We start from the raw sequence: 18,739 nt of genomic DNA, 5'->3' as shown, positions 1-18,739 counted from the left end.
GTACACAATTACATAAATATTGTTAGTCAATCACTCAACATCCAACAATATCTATTATTATTATTATATTAATATCTCTTTAGATAGACCAATGCCTTTAGATAAACCCGCCCTAAAATACGGGGGCTCCTGCATTTGATGCAAACAACATGCCCAAACACACGTTTGGGCCAATGAGTTTACTTTTATGAACAAAATGTAGATCTGAACTGATGTCAGGTGATGGCAAATATCATGGTCTTTAGCGCCACCAAATGGTTATACAGTTAAAGCAAACTTCTGTGAATATTTTATCAAATACATTTGAAAAACGATGGGACCGAATCTGAGTAGTTGATTGCCAGGGGTGTTTCTTTTGACCAAAAAGATCAACTCTGAAAAATATCTGATGTTAAAATATCTGATGTCATTGGTTAAAATACAAATGAGTGTACAAAATATCAGAACTGGGCTGCTTGTGTAAACGCTAGTTGGATGTTTTTTTTTATATATATCTTTAAAAAAATCTCGGATATGGTTTTTATATTGCGCTGGGGAATGCCACTGTTTGCCACTCCTAAATTCGTCTCGTAAACCCGATCATAAGCCAAATCAGTAGCATTGATACATTGTGGGAGCCAACAAGTCTGTCTACGGAGACGACTCCAAAATAATCAGCCCTGGCCAAATTTGTGTTCATTGATTTAGTAGACTACAGCTCCCAGGTTCCCAACGACACAATCAGAGGGAGGCCACACCTACAGGAAGTGGGAGGATCCCGGAAAAAATGCTCTAAGCAGAAGTGAAGGCCGGGGCCTATGTGTTGAGCAGTCGTAGTGAGCTGTGATAGAGAGAAAAGTCGTCAAAGTCGAAATTGTGGAAAGTGAGAGTATACGAAGAAAAGGGAACGCATGTTTGACCTTTGCCTTTAACGGTAAGCTGTAAACTATACTATTTTGGTTCAGATTTCCACTGTCAAGTTTTGCTCAAGCAACCAGCCAGTAAACTAACGTTAGCTAGCTACCTAGCCAGAGATACGTCGCTAGCTAACGACTGTCAGATTGATATGTTAAATGGGATAGATTACTAGTCCAGATAGCTAATGAGGTAACTAGTTAGCAAACAATAAAAAGCTTTGTTCATAATTTGACCAAATAGTTATTTATCTTTAGATGTTTGGTTTACCCCGTCTTTTCTTTGTGATGACATCATAAACTTAGCCAAGTTAGTTAGCGTCAGCTAGCTTTCGTCAGTGTCGTCCTATTTTGTTTTTACTGGCAGTAACGTTAATTTACAGTAGACGTATTTTTGTCGTTGTCTACTCAGCTAACTAGCTACTCAACTTCAGCTCTTATTGACATATAACACATTTTTAAAATGATGGCTTTAAAAAGCTAGCTAGTTACTGTAACTTGGTGGGCTAGCTTGCTAAATTACAGAAATGTCGTGTTAGATTTGGTATTTGTATTTCATACCTAGTTAGCCTTAAACTGACAGCTAACTAACTATATAGCGAGTCGATTTTCCTTTTGGTCCAATCCATTTGATCAACCTTTCATATGTTGATTTCAAGCTTTCAACAGAGTATCTTCGCTCATTGCCATTGGTGTCAGCAGTGATGACCGATAGATAGTATGAGGAAGTTTGAAACCCACCAACTTAATAGCTATTTATGGTTTCTGCCTGGTAATGAAAACGAATTACATTCCATCTTGCAAAAACCCACATGTCACCAGGTATTTTACGTTAATTGTTATCTTGCCACTGATGATAATCGTTTACTTGGCTTAGGTCTCAAAGCATATTTTGCATAATTGGAGTTCAAAGTCCATGGCTGTCTCTAATTAGGCTCATCATTTTGAATGCCATCAATGCTGCGTTACAGTTTTGGTCTGTACTTGGTGTGTCAATGGTGGTACAGGTAGGTCAGTTGTCTGATGTAGCCCTCATCGTGTGAGTCTGTCTGTGTCATGTTACTTTTGTATGAATCCATGCCTCCTTTTCTTTGGTGGAATGTGGTGTCCCTCATACCTTAGGGTAGTGCGTTGTCCGGTTTCCTCGTAATGTCAGTCATTGCATATCTTAGTGCAGAGTTTCCCAAACTCTGGGTGCACGTTTTTGCCTTTGCACTATACAGCTGATTTCAAATAACCAACTTGTCTTGAGATGTACCTTTTGTTACGTAAGTCATTTGTTAAATGGGGTGAGAAGGAGACTGAAGTGCCACATTAATGTAAGCTCTAGTGTAATTGAGTTTCTATCAGGAGTGAGACACTAAGACTTTGGGCAAGCAGAGTCAACCTCTGTATCATTCAAGACCGTTTCTTTGTGAGAAGCTGTTAAAGTTCACATTTTAGACATTGTTATGTAAATGCAGGCTGAAAAGTGGACTGGGCTTGTGTCTTTTGGGTAAACACCAGGGTAAATCCTCATTGGAAACTCATTGGTGTGTTATGGCTTAATAACAGGACTAGAGAATGGATTTTTAATAACTTGCCTAAGCTGCTGCCATGTTATGGTGTGGACCTTGTCCTTAAGAGAGTGGTGACACATGCAAACATTATATAAAAGGCAATATTACTAGGTGGCATAAAATAGTTTTGATTTGGTGTTGTATGGCTAGTTAAGAAAGTTTCTCTGATATTTCCAAATATTCCTGGCAGAATGGTGAGTAAAATAACACATCTGCGTTAGACCCAACCCTTTTCAATGTTTAATCCCAAGTAAGCCTAATTGGTATGCGTTAGTGTGGTCAGAAAGGTTGTAATGCATTGGAGTCAATGGAGGAATGAATGAATCGGGTGTGTAGGAGGAGAAGCATGCCCATTCACAACGGGTCATTCTGATTACTCCTCAAAAGACTGAAGATATCCTGTAGGTGAGACTTTTTTTGTTCTATTACCCGAGCTGAAGAGTTCTATGTGCAGAGTGAGTTACTGGTCAGTTTGCTACCAGACTTGTTTGAGACTTACAAGATCAGTGTATGGCCCCCATTGATTAAACCACAACCATTTAGGCCTAAACAAATGGGAAATTATTTATTTAAGTTTGAGTCATTAATCATTAAGTGTGTGCTTCCTTGCAGCCAGATGAGACACCCATTAACCCCACCCTGACCCTTTATCTCTGCAGCCGAGCCCCTGTCTGGGGTTCTTATCTCTCCCACTAGCCCCATGCTCAAACTGAATGGGGGGGTTGGGGTTTAGTCTAGTAGGCTTATGCAAAAACAGATGCTTTTTATCTCACTTAGGGTTGCAAAGCTACCGGTAATTTAAAACCGTCACCTGAATCTTTGGTAATTTTTGGTCCTAGATTACCTGGTAAGTTTGGTAATTTATACTTATACATATTAGTATTCATTACAAAAATATATAAAACAATCTGTGTCCATATTGTCCACAGGATTCTATTAGATGGACCATATGGTTCAATAGACACTTTTGTTTTGGAATTTTCACGTCTTAATCAACGATGGGTTTATTTTCAATTAACTCTGAAATTGTTGTCTTTTCCACAACTTGTTGGCTATATTTCCCTTTAACGTGGTAGGCCAAAATGATCAGAGTAGAATTGTATTGCACAGGCTTTTGCTTGGCTGTCATGTTTCACACACAGAGGGAGCCAGAAAGAGAAGGAAATTATTTCCCCCTTGCCTGCCCCCATTTGCTAGTGATGTGTATCCTGTTTGCATTCCCAGAGATTTAGGCTGTGTTTAGACAGGCAGCCCAGTTCTGATATTTTTTTCACCCATTGGTCTTTTGACCAATCACATCAGATCTTTTCACATCAGATCATTTTTAGGGCTGATCTGATTGGTAAAAATACCAATGAGTGGGAAAAAAAATAAAGGAATTTGGACTGCCTGTCTATACTCAGCCTTAGTCACCATTCCTTTCCTCTTCCAATTGACCCATCCCTTAGTCATTAGGCTATAGTTTCTCTTGCATACATATTGAAATTGTCCGCTGTGTTACTCGATTGGGGTGTCTCGCTTTCTCTTCTGTCGCTGGGTTTATCCTCCCTGACGGTTTCCCATGCAGGCCCAACCCTTTTATACATACTTCAGATGAAAGCCAAGCTAATACCGGGATGCAGACTGGTATGGCTGCTGCTAGCTCCACCCTCCCTCGCTTTTATATCTAATTCCTCTGGTCCCTCCGCCCTTGGAGTTCAGAGAACCTGTTGTCATGTTACCTTATTCCTAGGTAACTGGTTAAATTAATTCTGCCTGCCTGACAGCTTGTTGCACTACTAATTCCATGGCATTTGTGACGAATGCACATTGACACGGTCACACGCTGACACATCTGTAGATAATGGCTGTGCCAGGAAATGGGCTAGCTGATGTTTCAACTGGAGTCTAGGAGTGGGAGTCTGTTCGAATTAGAGGTCGACCGCATATGATTTTTCAACACCAATTTATTGGAGGCCCAAAAAAGCCGATACCGATTAATCGGCCAATTTTTTACAAATGTTTTATTTATTTGTAATGATGACAATTACAACAATACTGAATGAACACTTATTTGAACTTAATACATAAATAAAAATCAATTTAACCTCAAATAAATAATGAAACATGTTCAATTTGGTTTAAATAATGCAAAAACAAAATGTTTGAGGTAAAAGTGCAATATGTGCCATGTAAAAAAGCTAACGTTTGAGTTCCTTGTTAAGAACATGAGAACATAGGAAAGTTGGTTGTTCCTTTTAACATGAGACTTCAATATTCCAAGGTAAGAGGTGTTAGGTTGTAGTTAATATAGTATTTATAGGACTATTTCTCTCTATACCATTTGTATTTCATATACCTTTGACTATTGGATGTTCTTATAGGCACCATAGTATTGCCAGTGTAACAGTATAGCTTCCGTCCCTCTTCTCGCCCCTACCTGGGCTCAAACCAGGAACACATCGACAACAGCCACATTCGAAGCAGCGTTACCCATCGCTCCACAAAAGCCGCGGCCCTTGCAGAGCAAGGGGAATAACTACTCCAAGTCTCAGAGCGAGTGACGTTTGAAACACTATTAGCGCACACCCAGCTAACTAGCTAGCCATTTCACATCGGTTACACCAGCCATTAGGCTGATAGGCTTGAAGTCATAAACAGCGCTGTGCTTGCGAAGTGCTGTTTATGTGCTGTTTGACTGAATGCTTACGAGCCTGCTGCTGCCTACCATCGCTCAGTCAGACTGCTCTATCAAATCATAGACTTAATTATGACATAATAACACACAGAAATACAAGCCTTTGGTCATTAATATGGTTGAATCTGGAAACTATCATTTCGAAAACAAAACGTTTATTATTTCAGTGAAATACGGAACTGTTCTGTATTTTATCTAAAGGGTGGCATCCCGAAGTCTAAATATTCTTTTTACATTGCACAACCTTCAATGTTATGTCATAATTACGTAAAATTCTGGCAAATTAGTTCGCAATGAGCCAGGCTGCCCAAACTGTTGCATATACCCTGACTCTGCGTGCAGTGAACGCAAGAGAAGTGACACAATTTCACCTGGTTAATATTGCCTGCTAACCTGGATTTCTTAGCTAAATATGGAAAAATATTGATTTTAAGAAAGGCATTGGTGTTTATGGTTAGGTACAGTCGTCCAACGATTGTGCTTTTTTTTCTCGCAAATGCACTTTTGTTAAATCATCTCCCAGCGTTGCATCGATTATATGCAACACAGGACACGCTAGATAAACAAGTAATACCATCAACCATGTGTAGTTAACTAGTGACTATGATTGATTGTTTTTTATAAGATAAGTTTAATGCTAGCTAGCAACTTACCTTGGCTTCTACTGCATTTGCGTGACAGGCAGTCTCCTTGTGGAGTGCAATGAGAGAGAGGCAGGTGGTTATAGCATTGGACTAGTTAACTGTAAGGCAAGATTGGATCCCCTGAGCTGACAAGATGAAAATCTTTCGATCTGCCCCCGAACAAGGCAGTTAACCCACCATTCCTAGGCCGTCATTGTAAATAAGAATGTGTTCTTAACTGACTTGCCTAGTTAAATAAAGGTATAAAAATACATTTAACAAATCGGCGCCCAAAAATACCAATTTCCGATTGTTATGAAAACTTGAAATCGGCCCTAATTAATCGGCCATTTCGATTTAATCGGTCAACCTCTAGTTTGAATTGTCCTTTGGGAACACAGCTCATAGGCCTATGGTGGTGTGTATTGTTAGCAGTGCTTACAATAGGTCGCCTAGTGGTTAGAGCGTTGGACGAGTAACCGAAAGGTTGCAAGATCAAATCCCCGAGCTGACAAGGTAAAAATAAATCTGTCGATCTGCCCCTGAACAAGTTGGTAACCCACTGTTCCTAGGCCGTCATTGAAAATAATAATTTGTTATTAACTATAGGCTTGCCTAGTTAAATAAAGGTCAAATAAATAAATATTCTAATCGGTTGTTTTATTCTACCCAGTCCAGTAGCATCCGTTACTCTTTCTGATCATCACCCATTTCACCCCTTGCTGATTACCATGAACAGCACTGGCCTAGGAGTTTTACGTAGCCTGATTCCAGATCTGTTTGTGTTTTTGCCTAATCTAATGACATTGACAATTCCATAACGAGTTGACAAGAGAGCAGAAACTAACCGGCACCCATGCTAAGTTGTACCTGACAGCAGAGCACAGTGGGACTGTGAGCTGTGACTGAAGCATACCTTTAGGCTAGTTGTGGTCAATAATGGGGTTGGCTGTGAGGGCTCTGAGGTTAAGAGTAGGGCCGGGACGATACCAGGATATGTTTTCAATGTCAAAAATGAAAACACGAAGCAGTTCTAACTCTTTGGTCCTTCAAAAACCTGCTGCATTTAAAATATTGTGTGCTATAGCTTGGAAAATAAACGTGACTCTGGATGACAACATAAAATGTTTGTTTCCAACATTATGGCTATTTGGCTAATCCACTTTGTTTTGATTCGTTGCCACGATACTAACGAGTATTGCAATAGTGGTAGGGTCCCGGCCCTAGTTAAGAGTAGTGTGGGGAATAGCAGATGGGGTTCATGGCCAAATATGAGAGTGGGTACTTCAAATGTTAGCCAACTTAAGGCCAGTTGGGTGGACCAGTCATCGTGTGTGTGGTGTAAAATGTTTGGGATGTCAAGTATAAGAGGAAACCCACAAGGTGATGGTAAATAGAAAGTGAAGTTGCTGAGAATTTCCCCCTCTCCCACACTCTTTTCCAGACTTACTGACATTCTGACAAAACTGACCATGTTGAATAACATGAATGTGTACTTTTTGTTATTCAATCATTTAATCCAAAGTGCTTGCGTGGGTAAACGTGCGTCTGCGTAGCCAGGCGCTAATAGAACTTGGTTCTATTTTAGACTCTTGGTGCACTGCAAGTCCCGCCTCTCCCATCTAACTCCCATCTAAAGTTGATTGCCAACCGCCATGTAAAATCCACAGAAGAAAAAATAATTTGACTAAAAACAAACTAGGTTTTTATTTTTATTGGTATAAATAAATCTGTGGATTAATTGTCAGAGTAGAGAACACATCATTTTCTATGACTCCAAATGGGTCAAAGATCCAGCAAAACAAAAAAGGGTAATGTGTATTTCAGGTAAAATAACAACCCACCGTTTATCTTCCAGGACCAATTACCTAGCAACAGCAAGCTAGCTAGCTAAATGTCCATTCATGTTTCATGTGTTTTTACCTGACCCCAAATTAAAATAGTTGGTTTTGGTATTTGAACCTGCATGAAACGCGTCTGGTGGGGATAGACAAAACCAACATGCACACGAGGAGTCGGTTTGTCCATCATGAACGTGGCTTCTTCATTTGCTATATCTGTGCATGCGTTGTCTTGTATAGAGTTAAAATCTACCCCATGCATGCGAGTGAGAAACTGTTGCATCATGAGGGCAATGCATGCAATATCTGTATGTAGTTAAGTGTGTGTGTGTGTTGCTACCAGTTCTCAGTGGCTGTGTTTTACTAAGTGCTTGGATATCAAGCTAGCAGCAAAAGCCCACGGGAGGCTGTATGAATATTTCACCGTCTCTCCCTACCTTTCTCTCTCCATCCCTCTCGCCTACTCTCTCTTTGACCCAGCCTCTCTCCCCTTCATCTCTCTGACCCACTTCAGTGTGTGGAGGTCTCCAGAGCCCATTAAAGATGCCAGCAGAGAGCTGCTTAGAAGCAGGATGCTGCTCTGAGTGACTCTCAGAACAGGAGTGTGTGGCTGCCAGCCACTGCAGCCCTCTAGCAATCAGTCAATCATATTACCAAGGATAATTTGTCTTTTTTTTAAATTTTAACTAGGCAAGTCAGTTAATGACGCTCTACCCTGGCCAAACCCGGACGACGCTGGGCCAATTGTGTGCCGTCCTGTTCACTATACTGTTCAATAACCATGTCCTAAACTCTTATGCCTAAATCCACCGTTTTGGTTTATGATGGTGGATTGAACACGGGCTTTTGATGCTGCTCAGATTTTCAGTTATTTGTCCTCAGTGTTTATATTATATTGAGTTTTTAACATCAGTGTTACTGACACTAATATACAATATGGCCTCACATATGACTAGCCTTGGTTAAATGTTCTTTCACTCTTATCCTGTTTGTTTCTGAAGCCCTTTATCTCAGGCTGGGAATCACCCCAGCCTCCCTCCCCTCTTCTCCCAGTTCTTGGCGATGGAGCCTTGTCCTGGGGTAGTGAGGCATGCTGACCTCTTCATTTCCATAGTGTGTGTAGTAGACTATCAGGGTTGGAGAGCAGTCACACCTGTTGTTTTGCCTTAGAATGGTAGACATACTGGTAAGGGTAAACGCGTTGTGTAAAAAGTGCCTCAAAACGTTTGACAGAAGTGACCTGTTGAGGCTAGCTTTGGTATTATTATTTTTTGATAACTGACTTGCCTAGTTAAATAAAAGGTTAAGAACAAATTCTTATTTACAATGACGGCCTACTCCGGGCCAAACCCGGACGACACTGGACCAATTGTGCGCCGCCTTGTGGGACTCCTAATCATGGCCGGATGTGATGCAGACTGGATTCGAACAAGGAACTGCAGCGACGCGTCTTTCGCACTGAGATGCAGTTCCTTAGACCGCTGCGCCACTCGGGAGCTTAATTATAAGAACTACCAGGATGTTTCTACGTTCTTCTCCGAAACACAAGGACATTGGGCTTAGTTCCACAGTCTTGGTCTATGTTGGCTTTGTTACAACTTCCTCTCGTTTGCACCTCGGCTTCATCATATCAGCACGTACATGTTGACCCAATGAACATGCAGCTGTTTCTCTCCACACTCACTGTGGTGCGTCTAGGAATCCCTCGGATGGTGTGTATGTGGCAGTAGTCTAGGCCTTCGGTGTGCTACCTTGCTGTACTGTCTGCTCTGTGCTGGGCTGACCCTCTCAGGCCAGTGTGTGGTACCAACACAGTGTGATCTTCTGTCACATGCAGAAGATTAGGGCCTTGCCTGGCCTGGGAAAGACTGAGTGCCAAAAGCAACACTACTCTGGCTGGCCTACCCCTCTCTCGCTCTCTCGCTCCTTAACCAGGACCTTATAAAATTGATGTTGAGGACGGAATCCAGAAAATAAAACAGAATTCAACAATATTCCAAAAAAATTATTGGAATTTATTAGAAAATGTATTAATTTGCCCAAGTTAATCATAAGACATGAACTAAATGCATCAGTGATTTTGTATTTTCCTGCAACTTTCTGAAACTCTGTGTGTCCACTTTGTATGGCTGTGTAGCGAAGATGCTAATGAGAAGTCTGCTGGTAGAGATGGCTTCCCCAAAAACATTGTCAATTAAATGTTATCTACAAAGTAGCCAATGCCTACATGGGAGAATGATTTCATGATTATTTTATCAATCCAGTGCAGAGTATACAAAACAAATGGCCAATCACATGAGCACAACAGAAACGTTGCTAACCAAACAAGTCTCTTGCTGGTGCACACTTGCATTTAAAAAATGTCGATGTCTTTAAGCATTATTGTGCAATTTAAAACGGCCAATTTTTGTTACATTTTTTAATAGTAATAAAAAGAGACTGCAAAACGGAAACCTGTTTTTTAAATATTTTTATATATAGTTTTTAAATTAAAAATGAAGAAAATGAGAATTGTGGGGGAAAATCAACTGAATATGCCATGGGACCCTCATTGATTTAGTTTTGTTTGAGTCACTAAGATGGTGTAAGAACACGACATAAGCAATGGCAAAATGTATAGAACTGTAGAAAATATGCTTTAAAATGGCTATTTATTATCACCCCCATGACTGTGTAGACTTCCAGAACTGTACCCCCCCCCCCAGATATTACTCTCCCCCTCTAGTCAAGTGTGTTCTTTAGACCTATTTTGTGACGTTATTGTGATGTTTCACACTTAATTATGGATTTTAGCATTGTAGGCTAACCTTGGCTGGTTGTCCTAACAATTAATGGTTTAGTGTAACGGGCCAACTGTCTGTCTGTGCTACTCTGTCATTCTGCAATGTTCACTTCCTGCTTCGATATTCATTCCGTGTCCTGTCCCTTTCACCAAGCAGAAGCTACCTGACCGTGTAAAGTAGCACTATGGAAGATGTGTTTTTAAGTTTTTCTTACTGTAGTCATATTGAGTACACTGGCCCAACCATAAGATGACAATCTGCACATCATCCTGTGACTAACGTGGACCTATCGACGTTAAGATGGATGTGTGCAGGCCCAAGTTGGATTGTACACAGAAACAGGAGTCCTTGGGGCAAGCAGCTCACAGACTATCAGTTCCTGTTCATTTTTTTACTGTGTCCCTCAGCTCTGTGGTCTCTGAGAACACACACACACACACAGGTTGCATTGGGTTGGATGTGAACACAGTCGAACTCCGCTTTAGGCTAATGTGTCTAGACAGAGGTCTGGGGGGTGGGGGCGTGTGTCGTCGTCGCCCCCCCCCCTGATTTGGCGGTCAAGCATCATGATTGTGAATGTTGATGGTTAATTGTGGTCATACTCATCATGACCCAATCTGCATATCTAAATGTTGCTTTAGACAGGACCACAGGGCATTTCCTTCACTGCTGTGTTTGACTATTGAGTCTAAAGTAAATATAATTGAGAGAATAGGACAGCCCCATTCAAACAGCCCCATTCAAACAGCCGTCCAGACCACAATGTGTGTTTCCAGTAGGCCAATCAGAAAATAACCTTCATTTGGACTGTTTTCTTGTCAAACCATGGTGTTCAGAAGCACTGAGATGTTCCTCGACCAATAGTGTTTATCAGAACATTATTGATTTACAACACCTGAGCAATTAGTCTGCTAGACATTCATTTGAGGCATTTCTGGGATTTAATGAGTAAGTGATGCACATAGGGTCCATTTTTAAAGGTTTGTTTGAACCTGAATAATAAGCCCAGTCAAAGGTTAAGATACAAAGGACTCACAACACTGGAGCATAAAAGTAGATTGGTTTATACCAGACACTTACGGGAGTAGCTAACTTGGAAAGATTTGTTTTTCATTTATTTTGAAACATTTATTTAACCTTTTTATTTAACTAGGCAAGTCAAATGATTATTTACAATGACTGCCTAGCCCGGCCAACCCTAACGACGCTGGGCCAATTGTGTGCCGACCTATGGGACTCCCAATTACGGCCGGTTGTTATACAGCCTGGTATTTGAAAATGTCTTGAATCAATAAATATTCAACCCTTTTGTTATGGCAAACCTAAAATAAGTTCTGGAGTAAACATTTTAACAAGTCACAAGTTGCATGGATTCACTCTGGGTGCAATAATAGTGTTTAACATGATTTTTGAATGACTACCTCATCTCTGTACCCCACACATACAATTATCTGTAAGGTCCCTTTCCAATGCTTTGCAATGAAGGGAACCTATTGGTAGATGGATAAAAAAGAAAGTAATTGACAATCCCTTTGAGCATGGTGAAGTTACTAATTACACTTTGAATGGTGTATCAATACACCCAGTCACTAGTAAAATACAGGCGACCTTCCTAACTCAGTTGCCGGAGAGGAAGGAAACCACTCTGGGATTTCACCATGAGGCCAATGATAACTCTAAAACAGTTACAGAGTTTAATGGCTGTGATGGGAGACAACTGAAGATGGCTCAACAACATTGTAGTTCCTCCACAATACTAACGTAATTGACAGAGCAAATAGACTGAAGCCTGTACAGAGTAAAAAATATTCCAAATCGTACATCCTGTTTGCAACAAGACACTAAAGTAACACTGCAAAAAATGAGGCAAAGCATTTACTTTTTATTCTGAATACAACATGTTATGTTTAGGGCAAATCCAACACAGAGTACCACACTCCATATTTTCAAGCATAGTGTTATGCCCATGTTATGGGTATGCTTGTAATTGTTAAGATCCTCCAGTCCTTTCAGGATAAAAAATAAACAAAATGGAGCTAAGCACAGGCAAAATCCTAGACGAAAACCTGGTTGTCTGCTGACCCTAGGAGATAAATTAATCTTTCAGCAGGACAATAACCTAAAACTCAAGTCCAAATCTACACTGGAGTTGCTTACCAAGGAGACAGTGAATGTTCTTGAGTGGCCGAGTTAGTTTTGACTTAAATCTACTTGAAAATGTATGGCAAGACACTTTAAAAATGGCTGTCTTGCAATGATCAACAACCAATTTGACAGAGCTTGAAGAATTTTGAAAAAGAATAATGGGCAAATGTTGCACAACCAGGTGTGGAAACCTCAGTGAGTAAGACTCACTGCTTTAATCACTGCCAACGGTGCTTCTACACAGTATTGACTCAGTGGTGTGAATACTTATGTAAATGAGATTTCATTATTTAATTTTCAATAAATTAGCAACATTTCTAAGCATGTTTTCACTTTGTCATTATGGGGTATTGTGTGTAGATGGTTGAAAACAAACTATTTAATCCATGTTGAATTCAGGCTGTAGTACAACAAAAAATGGGTATAAATACTTTCTGAAGGCACTCTAGTTTACTAAAGTTTTCCTGTCACACTGGCTGCCTACTAGTGATATTATTACTCAGCCGGGTTCTTTCTTCCAGCTCCCACAGGTGAAGTCCCCTCTTCCTCCGGCCCCCTCACTGCCTGGCCAAGACTCGCCTGACCCAGCTTAGCCCACCCTCACCTGGCCCTGTCTCGGCTCCAGTCCCTGCTCAGCTTCAGAGCCCCAGTCCTCCGCCCAAGGCAGCCTCATCCTCCACCAAGAGCCTCTTACCCCGGTGAAGCTCTCTGCTCGGCAGCATGGCAGGTCGAGGAGGACCAGCACGGACCAACGGCGCGGCGGCCAGCAACAAGATCTGCCAGTTCAAGCTGGTGCTGCTGGGAGAGTCAGCGGTGGGCAAGTCCAGCTTGGTGCTGCGCTTCGTCAAGGGCCAGTTCCACGAGTACCAGGAGAGCACCATCGGAGGTGAGTAGGCACGCCGTTGGCATTGGGATTGTCATTCTTCTGACTGTGTCTTAGTCATGCTTAGTGTTTTGTGTTGCTTTACAGCTGTCCCTTGTGTTGAGTCAGTATCATGTTATAAAGATCAAATGGAATGTGTAGTGCACTGAAGGGAGACCACTTTGAATGCCTTGGTAACCGGGGCTATGTTCCTGCTCGCTAGCAGCCCTTACCCTGGCTGTTGTCAAGGCCAGGTCAGGAGTAAGTAGACCTTGAGCTACAGAACCAGATCTTTCTTGGCAGCTGATCACCTGACTCTCGCATGAGCAGCCAAGCCTCTGACTGACACTTTTAAATATGCCACAAGGAGGGGAAGGTCCTTACTCCCGGCCACAGAAAGCCTTATAGAGAATGTTCAAACCAAAACTGAAAATAGGTAAGTGTGAGAAAGAGGTACTTGTCATCTGCCTAATAAGGTATGTATTGACTTGCTAGTCGGAGTGGAGCAGGGAGAAGGGGGTCTCTCCCTGTGGGCTCTTAAAACAGGAAGGAAGTCGGTCAACAATGGGATTTCCTGTCCTGGAACTGCTCTAATATCTACCCATCTGGAAGCCAATACTTGATGGCTCAAGTTTCTGGTTTTAACATTCAAGGAATTCCACTGCAAAAGTTGGATAATGACTCATAAGTAACTATTTATTTTCAGATTCACCTAGAGTTTCAAACCTACACACGGGTGTTGGGAATTTCCATGATGTTTTAGTGGTTTACTAACTAGATTGCTTTCTTCATGATTTATGCATTACCCTTCCTATAAATAAATAAATAAATTAGAGTCGCATCATGAAGCCACAGCAGGGTGAGGCTGGAGAGGCAGGATGCTTTGTGCTTACACTAGCCAAAGCCTTAGGATGAGTCAGCATTTTAAAAACATTTTAAAACCTGTTGTCAGCTGTCTGGTCAAAGGTCACCGAGCTTTTAGTATGGAGCAGGCTTCCTCTATGAGTGCTGCTGTACATTTCCCTCAGCCATGTGACACAACGGGCTGAATTATCATTCTCTTTGTGTTCCATGGATTAGCCAATAGACAGCCACAGGTTTTGTTCTCTTCGTCACTTTTTGTTTTTACTCTCACTACATTTCTCGCAGTAACCTTTTACTCGGTGCTTAGTGCTCTGCGATTCGATCTTGTTTATTTACATAATTGTCCCTTCCTCCTCTCTCTAATGTTGGAAGGCTCCCAATTCTCCTCAGCGCTGGCTTTGTAGCTTCACGAGTTCTCATTAAGCCACTGTTCACGTTTCCTCTTAACTGTCTCGTGGCCTTGGCTGTTGGGGGTTATGTTTGCCTTGTGCTAGTTTAACTCGGCCCTGTCAAATAGTGTCCTAGGGGGTATAGTTGTCCCTATCTAAGGAAGAAAATAGAATACCTGTCCTGTGCAGATACTGAGTATTACTCCACTGTGAGGAAATGCACAGGCAAAGTAAAATGTACACTTATCTTCTATGTGTAGGGCATTTTCAGACTTCAAAATAAAAATAGACCCTGAAACTAAGTCTATGATTTGTCTCTACACCCATCCAGCTGCCTTCCTCACACAGACTGTCTGCTTGGATGACACAACAGTTAAGTTTGAGATCTGGGACACTGCAGGGCAGGAACGGTATCACAGCCTGGCCCCTATGTACTACAGAGGAGCGCAGGCTGCCATCGTGGTCTATGACATCACCAACACAGTGAGTGACCGCTCTCGTAACTCACACTTCTGTAGATGTATAAATAGAGCTCTTGTGTGAAAAAGAAACATCCATTGTGTAATCTTCCTTTGTCATGTATTTCATCAAATCACAAATGTTTTTATGATGTTAAGAATGTTTTTTTTTTTTTTTTTTTCCTGTGCAGGATACATTCACACGTGCAAAGAACTGGGTGAAGGAGCTCCAACGACAAGCCAGCCCTAATATCGTTATTGCACTGGCAGGGAACAAAGCTGACCTGGCCAACAAAAGAGCTGTGGACTTCCAGGTACTGAGGAACTCCTAACAATTAGATGCTGCTAGTCCCACTGGACTATTAGTGGAACATGTCAATGATAAGTTTGTTTAAACAGGAGAATGTCCTAGAAATGTCATTTTTATAGTTTCTGTTGATATTCAAGAATGCTCACGAACTCTCAAAGGGTATGGGTTATTACTGATTGTATTGACATGTTTGTGATGGAGCTCTAAAGATCTCTGTCCTCCCTTTGTTTTGTGTGTAGGAAGCACAAGCGTACGCAGATGACAACAGTTTGCTCTTCATGGAGACTTCAGCCAAGACGGCCATGAACGTCAATGAGATATTTATGGCCATAGGTACGTGTACCACAATATTATATGTGCATTTATAAAACTGGGTGATTCAAGCCCTGAATCCTGATTGGCTGACAGCTGTGGTATATCAGACCGTATACCACAGGTATGACGAAACATTTTATTTGTACTGCTCTGATTACATTGGTAACCAGTTTATAATAGCAATAAGGCGCCTTAGGGGTTTGTGGTATATGGCCAATATACCACAGCTGAGCGCTGTATCCAGGCACTTCGTGATGCATTGTGCCTAAGAAAAGCACTTAGCTGTGGTATATTGGCCATATACCACAACCCCTGGTGCCTTATTGCTTAATTAGAAACACTTTCCTAATTTTTAGTTGCACCCATCCTTTTGCCCTCAGAACAGCCTCAATTCATTGGGGGCATTGACTCTACAAAGTGTCGAAAGCGTTTCACAGGGATGCTGGTCCATGTTGACTCCAATGCTTTCCACAGTTGTCAAGTTGGCTGGATGTCCTTTGGGTGGTGTACCATTGTTGATATACACGGGAAACTGTTGAGCATGAAAAACCCAGCAGCGTTGCAGTTCTTTACACAAACCGGTGCGCCTGGCACATACTACCATACTCTGTTCAAAGGAACTTAAATATTTTGTCTTGCCCATTCACCCTCTGAATGGCACATACACAATCCATCCTAAAGATCCTTCTTTAACCTGTCTCTCCATCTACACTGATTTTAAGAGGATTTAACAATTGACATCAATAAGGGATCCGAGCTTTCACCTGGATTCACCTGGTCAGTCTGTCATGGAAAGAGCAGGTGTTCAAAATGTTTTGTATACTCGGTGTACATTTCTTCCCAGAACAAATGAAATATGTAGAAACCATCAAGGCTTCCTACTCACTGTTTTTTTTCTTTCTGTCCTTCTCCTGTAGCCAAGAAGCTTCCTAAGAATGAGCCAGCGGGTGGAGCCGGTGGCCGGGCCGGTGGTCGGGCAGGAGTGGACCTGCAGGAAGCCGCCCCACAGGCTGGTGGAAGCAAGTGCTGTGGTGGGAACTAACCAACTGGACCGACACACCAACCAACCTGCAGTATCAACCAACTGATTAGACCAGCTGACAAACACATCCCACGGTCAAACCAACTGACGGTCTGACCAACCACCATGCACCGATCAACTGATAAGCAAACCAGCTCACAGGCCAATCAGCTGTCAACACACAACTCCAAGGTTCCAATGATCAGACAAATGACACAATTATGACCAACATGACGACCTACAACTGTTTTAACTTGCCCGCGGACATAACAACCCATTTTCTCCAACCAACCAAACGATGGACATCTGACATCACCCAGGCAAAAAACAACAACCCACTTAGGGAGGGGGAAAAAAGATCAATCCTTATCAATCGCACTTAACAGAGCACTGTTCTTTTTTTGTTTCACTGTATTTCTGTAAGAAGAAAATCAAACGCAACTGGGAGGAATAATGAACAGGCTCTTTGGCCCTCTCCTTTCTCTCTCTCGCTCTCATTATCTTTCTTTACCATAATGCTACAGTATTTCAACGTATGTCTTCTGTCACTTCTAACCCTATTTTAGTTTGGGGGTGGGTGAATGTAGCAATTCTCATGATTTCATTTTTCCTTGTTCCCGATCGTCACCCTTGGGCAAGAGAAGGGAGAGGTGTTCAACCCCAAAAAAGGAGTTAGGAGAACAGTTGTTTCCTTCCAGATATAGCAGTTGTGTAGATGAACTGAACTATTACATTGTTATTATTATTGTTGACTTATTTTTGGCACACGTTGAACAGTATGATTTCAAAGACTAGACCGCCTAAGGTTTTCCAATCATTAATCTATGATATCCAACCATGTGCATTAACATCAGTCACCAATAAGTCATTTTTTTTAGCATTAATGTAATGTTTTTGAATCATTCATATACAAAGACGAAAAGGATAAAGCAAGATTTGTTTTCCTGACCAAAATCACAATTGTGTATTGAAAACATGTTGCTATTATTTGTATAATTATTTTCTTCAAACATGTAACCAATCAGTAGTTACTGTCAATACAATACCTTCCCAATCTTCAACATGATGCTTTGTCATCCTCAATTATTTTTGTCATGTGAAGATGTATTTTTTTATTTTGTGTACAACTCTTTTGTTTTCTGAAGAGTCTTGTGATTTCAGACGTTCTCTTCAGTTTCTTTCACTTTTGGTTTTCTTTTTCCTATCGGGCGGGATTCCTCTGACCAGTCCGCTTCTGTTATGACATCAACGACTAGCACAACCGTACCTGCAGCTGTCACTGCTGTGAGATGGGGGCCAGGGGGGAAAACAAAGAAAAACAACAAATTGTCATTTTACCAATAAATAAGGGGGAAGGTATCTCATTGTCTGCCTGTCTTCTCATTTGTTGTATGACAATGGGTATTTGAGTAGATTGTTTTCACTGTTAGATTTCACCTAACAGCTATTCGTATCTCTACCAACATGTTGAGCGTATAGTAGTTTCCAGTCATTCCAACCTTTTGTTCTCTAATTCTCGATCTTGCTTAAGATCTGCTCAATAGATCAGGATCTGCTCAAAGGAAGCCAGCTGAGCTCAATGAGTCTAACACTGGTCTGACTGAATTCCTCACATTCCTGCCCCCCCCCCCATCCCATCCCATCCCAGTGGATTTAGTTTGCTCTCTGACTTAACAGTAATAGTTGGGGCAGATTCTATTTTCCCATACTAATTGTAAACAGCTGTTGCCCCAAAGTTGAAGCCTTTCATTTCAAAAAGCATTAAGTTATTTCACATAACACTAAGTTATTTCGATTATTTATCCTACATAAGAACCTCTCACAACAGTCCTCAGTCCTCTACTGACCTCTACTGGATCTTTCAAGTTGGATTTATACTCAATGTTGCTCAATAAATAGTGTACCTAATTCAACAGTGTAATAACGTATTTTTCTATGTAAATGCATTTCTATGTTTTTATTGCAAACTTTGACTACTCCGGCTACTTTCAATACATTA

The 18,739-nt window shown here is 41.3% G+C and overlaps 1 protein-coding gene across 1 annotated transcript; it reads left to right on the top strand.

Annotated features, from left to right (window-relative positions):
• Positions 1-745: 745 nt before the first annotated feature.
• On the top strand, positions 746-18,099 carry LOC118365265 (ras-related protein Rab-5C-like). Its single transcript, XM_035747342.2, has 6 exons — positions 746-913; positions 13,043-13,407; positions 14,968-15,119; positions 15,286-15,408; positions 15,644-15,737; positions 16,637-18,099. Exons 2-6 carry the CDS (start codon positions 13,242-13,244, stop codon positions 16,759-16,761), a joined length of 660 nt encoding a protein of 219 aa, XP_035603235.1. The 5' UTR covers positions 746-913; positions 13,043-13,241; the 3' UTR covers positions 16,762-18,099.
• Positions 18,100-18,739: the final 640 nt, after the last annotated feature.

Source organism: Oncorhynchus keta, chromosome 32 (genome assembly GCF_023373465.1).
Source record: "Oncorhynchus keta strain PuntledgeMale-10-30-2019 chromosome 32, Oket_V2, whole genome shotgun sequence".
NCBI lineage: Eukaryota > Metazoa > Chordata > Actinopteri > Salmoniformes > Salmonidae > Oncorhynchus > Oncorhynchus keta.
Note: the sequence above shows the minus strand (reverse complement) of the source record. Positions and strands in the feature narration are given on the sequence as shown.

What these genes read in the sequence shown, in the direction of transcription:
- LOC118365265 (XM_035747342.2), top strand. Translation starts at nt 13,242, where the DNA reads ATGGCAGGTCGAGGAGGACCAGCACGGACCAACGGCGCGGCGGCCAGC. An exon ending in TCTATGACATCACCAACACA is followed by an intron (nt 15,120 to 15,285) that starts GTGAGTGACCGC and finishes TTTCCTGTGCAG; the next exon opens with GATACATTCACACGTGCAAA. An exon ending in AAAGAGCTGTGGACTTCCAG is followed by an intron (nt 15,409 to 15,643) that starts GTACTGAGGAAC and finishes TTTTGTGTGTAG; the next exon opens with GAAGCACAAGCGTACGCAGA.